General features: G+C 38.0%; 1 protein-coding gene across 1 annotated transcript in view; it reads right to left on the reverse strand.

The window, feature by feature from the left end:
- The window catches only part of SMAD9 (SMAD family member 9), a 67,992-nt gene that overhangs the window by 44,154 nt on the left and 13,462 nt on the right, over window positions 1-10,376 (reverse strand). The window contains exon 2 of the mRNA XM_007958653.2: window positions 5,899-6,153. Coding sequence (XP_007956844.1) covers window positions 5,899-6,153 — 255 coding nt within the window. The remainder of the gene's footprint in view (window positions 1-5,898; window positions 6,154-10,376) is intronic.

A 10,376-nucleotide genomic window follows, 5' to 3' on the forward strand; every position in this document is an offset into this window, starting at 1 on the left:
CTGCTCCCTTGTTTCTACCACTTTATCCTGCTTCTTTGTGTGGACTGTGATGGTCTGTTGTCTTCGAGGCGTGGTGGCATTGTTGTATTTAGATCTCTGTTAACTGTTTTTGAAGAGCAGCCAAGGGTGATTCAGGCACTTCTTGGTGGTTTTTTTGTTTGTTTATTTGTTTTTGTTTTTTATCATTGGCCTGTTGGTGGAGAAGGAGGTAGTGGCTCTTGGTCAGTAAGTGATGTTGCAGGAGGTGTGGGTGTAGTTGTGTCTTATAGGGACTGCTGTTGTCTCCCACTCAGTTAGACAGGAATTACAATTGAATAGCCATCAAAAAACTAAAAGCACATGGGTAAAAAACACACCATGGAAACACACAGCAACAGTATGCAAAGAAAGGAAAAGGGGGAAAAGAAGAAGAAAAAACAAGAAAACCTGCAATATCTGGGGATAGGGCACTAAGAGAAAAAAAGTAGAGAAGGAGAATAATGAAGGAAAAAAAAATGGGAAAAATGCAAAACGAAAAACAAGGAGTTGGGTTAACCATGAGAAAAAAAGGGGAAAATAGAAAAAACAAAAACAACCAACCAAACACTTAAAGTAAAAATAAATAAATAAATAAATATTTCAACCAGGAACAGGGAAAAGAAAAAAATGCTGAAAACTAGGACTTGGGAGGGGAAGATTAAGAATAATAGTAAAAAGGACAAAAGTATTAATAATAATAGTTGTTTTAAAACTGACAAGTACAGGCAAACTAATTACCAGAAAAAACAAAGTGAAAAAGAAAAAATAAAGAGATAAACAAAAAAAAATCGGTGTAGGACAGGGCAGGGCACCCAGGCTCTGCTGAGTACACAGACTGTGATGGAGTTCCTGTGGGCCCAGAAGGTAAGTGGGAGTGGGGATGGCCACACCTTTGTTCACCAAGCAGGTGTGGCATATAAGAGTAACAAGAGGAATGTGGTACTTTTTCAGTCTTTCAGGTCCTTGCCGTTGCTAGAAAGCAGAACATGTTCTTAAGCCCCAGGAATCTGCGAGAATGCTGTCTCTTTAAATATCCAAAATAGTCAAGCCACTTTTAAATCTTCAAAATGGTGGTGCCCTCCGGACCAGCAAAAGTCCACACAGTTCAGCCCACCTTTCTCTTCACTTTTTCCGTTTATTCCCCAGCCAGCAGAGCAGGCCTCTGTGCAGTCCCTGGCTAGCAGGGTGATTTTTAGGTTAATTCTTAGGTCCTACCACCACTCGGGTATCTCCCAGCTGTCTGTGCTATCAGGATCGCTCAGGATCACTGTCAGACCACAGCTCTGTGTGTCTCCTTTTTTGGTATTTTCACACAAATTCTTCTGCTAGTTGGGGTTTAGTCAACTTCTATATCCTTCCCTTCGAGGCTCAGGGGTCCAGGATTATCTTCTGTGTTTGTGTTAATTGGTTTCGCTTTTCTTTGTTGAAGAGGGTCTGTGCAGTCTTTCTGCCTAGTCCACCATCTTGCCGGAACTCCCCAAATTAGCTCTTGCAAGGATCTCAGAACAACTAATTTCTTCTATATATATATTCCTAAAGTTGGTCCGGAACAGTCATGGTACATTAGTGGTAGAGTTCAAGAGCAAGAAAGGTTGGACAAGTCTGTCTTTGTTGAATTAAACTGTCCACTCCAGTAGTTTTCACACTTAATGGTGCCAAAAAAGTGGATCTTATTAAAATTGCAGATTCTAGACCTGTTACAGATTGAACTGTGTCCCCCAACATGTGGTTATAATTCCATTTGGGAATGGGCTGTCTTTGTTACATGCAAATGAGGCAAGATTAGTGTTAGGTGTGTCCTAAGTCAATATTTTATGAGACATAAAGAGTTAAAACAAATGAGCAGAGATGGGGGAAGAGAGGCCAAGACACATGAAAAGCACCCAGAAGCAGAAGCTCAAGAGAGATAAGGACCATCCTCCAGAGCTGATAGAGGCAGCCTTCCCCTAGAGCTGGTACCATGAGCCTCCTAAACAGCAAGAAAATAGATTTGCTTTTTAAAGCCATCCACTCGTGGTATTTCTGTTATAGCAGCATTAGATAATTAAGACAAGGCCCAGAACTTTTATTCAACAGACCAGCAGTTGGATGCAGCTATCTCTGTTTCAACAGGCACCTGGGATTCTAATGCAAGTGGTCCCTGGACCACACTGGGAACCACGGATAAAGTATTTCTTGGGACTATGAGAAAGTAAACTATGACCCTGGTGAAAAACTTATAAATACAGGTGGTTCTTTTGCAAGTTCTTGAGGAAATCTTCCTATAAAATGAAGGGGCTGAACCAACTGATCTCTAAATTCTCTTTTAGTCTTATTTATAGATCTATTACTCAGGTTGGCATTTTCTGTTAACTGTTCAGGGGGAAAAAAAAAAGATTCTTTGAAGTGAAAAAGGCTATTCCCTTCATGGGTGATGTAGACCAAAAGGTTGGAGGCTCAAGTCCAAGGCATTTCTGACTGGACTCCAGCTTTCAAACTTTCGATTAGCCACTGTGCATTATCTGTGTTCAGAAAAAAATATATTCTTTTAAATGAAAAGGGCTGTTTCCTCCATGAGAAACTAGCCAGCACCATTCTTGGGGTCTGTCTTCCATGGGTGGGAAGAAGGAAAATAACAACAACCTGTTTACAGAAATACTAAGATAATACAGGCAATCACTATAGCACAGATTAGTTTTATATAAATACATATTTTGTGGCATAATCATCTCCTGCCCCTTAAACATGGCTCTGTCCTCAAACGATTTCACTTTATTTCCTCTTTCTCAGTGAATTCAGTCACAAGACTTCAACTACCATGTCCCATTCTTAAGCTTCCTCTTGGCACCTCAGCCTTCATTCCCACATCAAGTGCTACTGATACTTACCATCTCAAACTCATTACCTTTTTTGTAAACCCAAGTACCTGCTTCAGTTCAAATCCTTACAATTACTTGCCTGGATTGCTATAACATCTATCATGGTGATATCTGTTTACAAGATCTTGCTCAATAGTCACTACCTCTTAAAGGTCGGAAACCACTGTCTCAATCATCCTTGTACCTCTAACACCTAGTACAGAACCTGCCATTTACTTAATCAATCAGTCAAATCTGTATCATTATTCCTGAGCTCTAGTCCTATGCTCCAAAGGCCTGTGTGGTAATTTATTTACTCAGTAAGCAACTAATGAGCAACTATGTTCCAAGTTTTGTAATGATGAACAAACAAGAGAAGACACAGAGCTCAAAGTTTAATGGGGGAAATAGACAGAAAAGCAATTACATAATTTTGTTGTTGTTATGTGTCGTGGAGTCGGACCCAACTCATAGCGACCCCTCCTTGGGTTTCCCAGGCAGTATCACTATGGAAGTAGATTGCCCAAACTGCCTTCTGAGGAGTGGCTGGTGGGTTTGAACCACCAGCCTTCCAGTTACCAGTCAAATGCCTTAGCACTATGCTACCAGAGCTCCTTAATTACATAATACAGTATGCTAAATCTAACAGTAGATGTATGTGTAAATTACTAAGAGGGCAAAAGGAAGAACTGAACTAAATAGAAAGGGAAGGAACAATTCCTTCTTTACCTTCCCATAATTTGCAAATTCTTTGAGGACAGGGTCAATTCTTATTCATGTGAATTTTCTTTTCTTTTTATAGGATTACAAAGAAATCTAATTATACTGAGGTACATTTATAATGATTATTAGAGTTAACAGATTTCTGATATTGTAGCAAAGGGTCTAATCTAATAACTGTTGATGTTGCTGATAGGTGCTTTCAAAATCGGTTCCAACTCATAGCAACCCTACGTACAACAGAACAAAACACTGTTCGGTCCTGTACAATTCTCATAATCCTTGCTATGTTTGAGCCTCTTTTCGCAGCCACTGTGTAAATCCATCTTGTTGAGGGTCTTCCTCTTTTTTTCTGACCCTCTATTTTACCAAACATGATGTCCTTCTCCAGGCACTGGTTTCTCCTGATATTATGCCCAAAGTCCATGAGATAAACTCGCCATCCTCACTCGTAAGGATGATTCTGGCTGTACTTCTTCCAAGACAGATTTCTTCATTCTTCTGGCAGTCCATGGTATATTTAATATTGTTTTCCAATGCCATAATTTATTTTTTAAACTTTTGTGATCAGGGGAAAGTTTACAGAGTAAATTAGTTGCTTCCACGAGTGTTTGATTTCCCTCACTCTTTTTGCCAACACCATAACTTAAAGGCATCGATTTTTCTTTGGTCTTCCTTATTTATTGTCCAGCTTTTGCATATGAGATAATTGAAAATATCTTGGGTCAGGCGCACCTTAATACTCAAATAGTTAGTTCTTAACAGTCACTACCCCTTTGCTTTTTAACATTTTAAAGAGGTCTTCTGCTGCAGATTTGCCCAATACAATATGTTATTGGATTTCTTGACGGCTACTTCCATGGGCGTTGATTGTAGATCTAAGTAAAATTAAATTCTTGACTTGAATTCACTTTTTAGCAACCTAAGACAATGTTTGCATATAGATAAGCAATAAATATCAGTTAAATAAATTAATAGATGAATGAATGAGGCAGATTATGATGGCATCCAATATACTTACTCAGGCCATCAGTAACCTGTTAGTTCAGGATATTATTTATCTCACACACAAGATGCATATAAATCTCTTCTATATCATCTCATCTTAGACCTAATTTTCACATGTGGTAGCATATGCAAATATGAAAATACACCAACTCCTCACTTATCAACTATCTTGTTATCCAATATTTCCATTTATGACATAGTAAAAAACCTACTATCTGAATATTTCGCACATCAACAACATACATCTGGTAGTAATGAATGCTAGGGTTCAAGGCAAGTGTTAACTTGGCTAAGTTGTGTCAACTTGGTTTGGCCATGATTCTCGTGGTTTGGCAATTATTAAAGATAAAAATTGGCAGTTATGTAATTATATAGTCATCCTCCATTTTGTGATTTGATGACTACATTTTCACATTACACCAATTTTCACATAACAACCTGGTCTTTGGAACCTAACCATGTAGATAAGTGAGGAGTGGGTGTATACTTGATTCTCCCCTTCTCACAGGAGAAGGTACATTCCCTTTCTCTTCCACATGCCTTTTCAATTCAGTAAATATTTACTGAATAGATATCTATTTAAGATGCTTTCCTGCTTACACATAGCAAGAAAGGGAAATGCACTGGCTAGAGTTGAGATCTCACCCTCTGGCCCACTCAAGTGATGCATTGTTTGTTAAAAAGGAACAAAAGTAAAGGCCTATCACTCATCCTCCATGTTGCCTGCCCTGAGGCCAAATCTTGCTTGGATTAAAACCAAACTCTATTGCTGTCAATTCCTACTCATAGTGACTCTATAGAACAGGGCAGAACTGCTCCATAGAGTTTCCAAGGCTGTAATCTTTATGGAAGCAGACTGCCATATCTTTCTCCTGTTGAGTGTCTGGTGTATTCTAACTGCTGACCTTTCAATTAGCAGCTGAGCACTTAAATGTTGTGCCACCAGGGGTCTTCTGCTTGGATTAAAGAAATATTTTAGTCTTGTGTCTACTCCTTTTTTAAAAAATCCCTGGAAATTCCTAGAGACAGTGGGAATAATTATATTTAGTTTCTGTGGATTTTCAGAGGATTAAAACCAGAAACCAGAGCAAAACATTTTTTATTTCCAGCATAACTGCTTCAAAATGGATATAATCGTGATTACCTGGGAAGTAGGTAGCAGGATCTAATGATTTAAAGTACAGGAGACTGTTTTGTAAACTGTAAAGCACCATATGGATATTAAATACAATTATTAGGTTTGTCTCACCACAAACAATTACATTGGGTCATATTTTTTTACCATATGTTCATGTTTACTGCAGTTTTTACTGACCTGAGTGTTGATATGGACTCTCTGGCTCAGAAGAACTTCCTGGGGATTGAGGGTAGCCGGCAGTGCATGGGTGCGAGAAAGTGTGACTGGGCGACGGAGGGAATGCAGAATATGGAGGATGCTGGAAGGAGTCGGGGTAGGTGGCATTGTGTGGCATGAGTGGTTCACTGTGGAGGGAGGCACTGCGGAACTTGGCCAGAAGGCTGAGCTGGGGGTTATATTCACTGTGTCTTGGCACAAGCACAGGAGGCAGCACTAGGATCAGAAAGCAATAAGTGAGTTAGAATTGAACACTGACATGTCATTACAGAACAGAGTGAACATTTGTTGTCTACGTCCAGTTTTTGATGATACAACTCTTCTTTTCCTTTGGGAACTGTCCCTCCTCCATTTTTGTGCTTTTAGTGAAACTGCCAATTAATGTCCTGCTTCTGCACAAGAACTGAGCATGTGAACTGAGCGAAGCCAACAGTCTCTTTGCAATCTGAATCTTAAGCAGAATGTCACAAAATTTAGAGGAGAATCACTCTCCTATCAGCACTCTAATGAGACTGTCTATTCATTCTAACTACTATAATTCCTGGAGCTTCCCTAATACCTGACCTTTTTGAGACCTGATTATTTACTTCTTCCTTTGATTTTGCCAATAACACATATATTTTTTAAAGATTTAATTAGTTAAAATTGGTTTCTATTGCTTGCAATTAAATCTCAAGTGGTGCCCAGAAAAAACTTTTCCCTTTAGAGACCATAATGAATTATTGAGATGATCAACCTAAATTTTAAGCCCAGTAGTTCTGCTGAAATAAAGCATTCTGTTTGTCTTTACCACAAAGATTTATAAACGAACAACTAAAAGTTATTATGTATAAGATAATTACTGATAGACTACACCACACTCATATGCATGTGAAAGCTGGACAACGAAAGTGGAGGGCAGAAGAAGAATTGTTGCATTTGAATCACGGTGTTGGCAAAGAATATTAAATGTACCATGCATGGAGTGCCAGCAGAACAAGCAAATGCATCTCAGAAGAAATGCCAGCAAAATGCTCCTTTTGATGGCAAAATTTTGGCTCATTTACTTTTGCCATCATTGGCAAAGACTAATTGCTGGAAAAGAATATCATGTTTGGAAAAGTGCAGCATCAGCAAAAATGAAAGAAACCCTCAGTGAGACAGAGTTACACAACAGTCACAATAACGGACTCAAACATACCAGTGAGCATGAAGATGACACAGAACGGGGCAACATTTCATTCAGTTATACACAAGGTTCCCATGAGCTGGAGCTGACTCAACGGCAACATACAAGAAGTATGAATAATACTAATAGTGAATAAGTAAAAGATAAGAATAAGCAGCAATAAGAAAATCTATACATAAAGTTTATTTAATTTGGTATGCTCCTGCTTTTCAGTTGTTAAAAGAATATTCCTGATTTTATGCAAAATTTATCATTGTTGGGTGCTGTCAAGGAGATAGATTTTGACTCATAGTGATCACAGTGACAGAATAGGACTTTCCTATAAGGTTTTCTAAGCTGTATCTTTATGGAAGGCGCTCTGGTGGCATAGTGGTTAAAGCATTTGGCTGCTAACCAAAAGGTCAGCGATTCAAACCGACCAGCTGCTCTGCAGGAGAAAGATGAGGTGGTCTGCTTCAGTAAAGATTAACAGCTTTGGAAATCCCATGGGGTAGTTATATTCTGTCTTAAAGGGTCATTAAGAGTTGGAATGAATCTACTAGATGGCACTGGTGTTTTTTTTTTGTTGTTGTTTCTAATCTTTATGGAAGCAGATAATCTGGTTTTTCTCTTGCGGAGCTGCTGGGTGAGTTTGAACCACCAACCTTTTGGTTAGCAGCCAAGCACTTAACTGTTCTGTCACCAGGGGTCCTTATACAAATACAGACAAATTCAAATTCTCAAAGGCAAACATTCTCCAAGCACTCACAGCATCTATTCACCCTAAAAGTGCCACAATTTCTGGCATAAAGAAGGTACTTTGTAAGTGTCACTGAGGTGCAATCTGTGAACAACATAAATTCCAGATAGGGAAGTAGAGAGAACAAAGTGAGAAAATGATCAAAGAAATAACAGAAGAAAATATCCCAGTGCTAAACAAGGATCTATATCATCAGACTAGAAAGAGTCTCTGAGGGCACAATCTAGTTAAAAGAAAAGAGTTCCAGACCTAGTCATACTATCTTGAATTTCAGCACTTAAGGATAAACTGAATATACTAAGAGCTCACAGAGGATCATTTCAAAATCACCTACAAAGAAAGGAGAACTGAACCAGCCTCTGACTTCTCATCACCAACACTGGATGCTAGTGTTCTCTTCTCAGAGAAAATATTTTTTTCATCTTAATTTTACAATAGTAACTAATAGCATAACCAAAAAACAACATAAATTATAACCCAAAACATAGATATGAAGGATTGAGAACAGGGAGAAGGAGGAAGTTAATATAAATTAGCTAAATACTCATCTTTTCATGTCAGAGTCAATGACATTATCTAAAGGTGATAATTTAGAAAAAGATTTATAAGCATATTATCTAGAATTACCTCCACAGGTTTTAATATTATGGAGGAAACAAGCAAAAGAACTAAAAGCAAGAAATGGTTAAAGGTATATTTTGCTGAGGATGAATAGGGTGCTCTTGTTTAATTACATATTCTTTTGCTACTACATGCATGTATTAAATTGATAAGAACTAAAATACAGGAGCAAAGCTTTGGGGCCTAGTTATTTTCAGTGAAAGATTATCAGGCACAACAATGAATGCATGAATAACAGAAAACAAAATAGGTAATTGGGACTTCATAAGAGTTAAATATGTATGTCCATCAAAAGACTTTATCAAAAGAGTAAAGAGACAACCTACAGATTGGGAAAAAAATTTTTGGAAATTATGTAACTAACAAAGGTTCCAACATCTAAATTTTATAGAAAACTTCTAGAACTTAACAATAAAAAGACAACCCAATCAAAAACTGGGCAAGTGACACAGACACTCCACCAAAAAGGATTCAAATGACCAACAGACACATGAAAAGATGTTCAATGTCCCTAGTCACCAGATCAAAACCACAATGAGATACAAATTCACTCCCACTAGGATGGACAAGATAACAAAACAAAAACAGAAAATAAAAAGTGATGGAGGAATATAGAAATTTGGAACTCTCATCCATTGCTAGTGGGAATGCAAAATAATATAGCTATTAAGGAAGATAGTCTGGCCAGTTCCTCAAAAAAATTGGAGGTAAAGCTGTCATATGACTGACCAATTCTACAACTAGGTATATACATTAGGGTTCTAACTGAAGTTGACACGAAGAGATCTATGCACACCTATGTTCATCACAGCACTAATCTCAATAGCAAAAAGATGGAAACAGCCCAAGTGCCCATCAACAAATGAGTGGATAAGTAAAATGTGAAACATACATACATATAACTAAGTAATAAAGAGAAATGAGTTCCCAAAATATCTTGGAACATGGATGAACCTGGAGAACATTATGTTGGGCAAAATAAGTCAGTTAAAAAATAAATAACATGGGCAGTACAAACAACAAATATGAACCCCTTTGTAAATACAATACTGAGTTGTTAATGAAAGCAAATATGGGTATAGGGATGGATAGATGGGTGAACAAGCTAAACAATTATGTATGTCTAAATGGAGAGTGTATCCAAGATCATATACAGGGTTGGCAGAAAATGGGCCTCTCGAAGAGTATGAAGGGATGGACACTGGGAGGAGGTAACTATGGGGAGGAAGTGGGAGGGGAGCTGCTGCATTGTAAATTTTGGTCAATGACATGAGACAAAGTATATGTGAACTGCTGTATGAAAAGTGAATTTACTCTGTAAATCTTCACCCAAATCCTAATAAAAAAAAAAAAAAAAAAAGAAAAAAGAAATAAATAAATATTGTGTGTTACCACTTTCATTAAATGCCAAGAACAGGCAAATATACAATATACAGAAGCTAATGTTTATTAGTGGTTACCAGGGATGAAAGGGGAGAAGGATTCACTCTCTAGATAGTAGACATTTGTTAATTTTGGTGAACGGAATGGTAACATCACATGAATATGAAGAGTACACGGCTTGAGGAATGTAAATGATGTCAATAAAAATGTATACAAATGAAAAGAGCTGTTGGTAATTGCTATGGTATATATAATTTTGAAACAACGGCAGAAACAATAAAAAATATGTGCATAGGGGTACACATAGGTGTATGTTGTTGTTGTTGTTAGGTGCCGTCAAGTCGTTTCAACTCATAGCGACCCCATGCACAGCAGAACGAAACACTGCCTGATTCTGTGCCAGCTCCAAGATCCTTGTTATACTTGAGCCCACTGTCGCAGCCACCATGTCAATCCATCTCATTGAAGGCCTTCCCCTCTTTCGTCGACCCTCCACCTTACCAAGCATGACATCCTTCTCCAGGGAAT

The sequence above is a fragment of the Orycteropus afer genome, unplaced genomic scaffold, assembly GCF_000298275.1.
Source record: "Orycteropus afer afer isolate SDZICR_OR568_19922 unplaced genomic scaffold, OryAfe1.0 scaffold01065, whole genome shotgun sequence".
Taxonomy (NCBI): Eukaryota; Metazoa; Chordata; class Mammalia; order Tubulidentata; family Orycteropodidae; genus Orycteropus; species Orycteropus afer.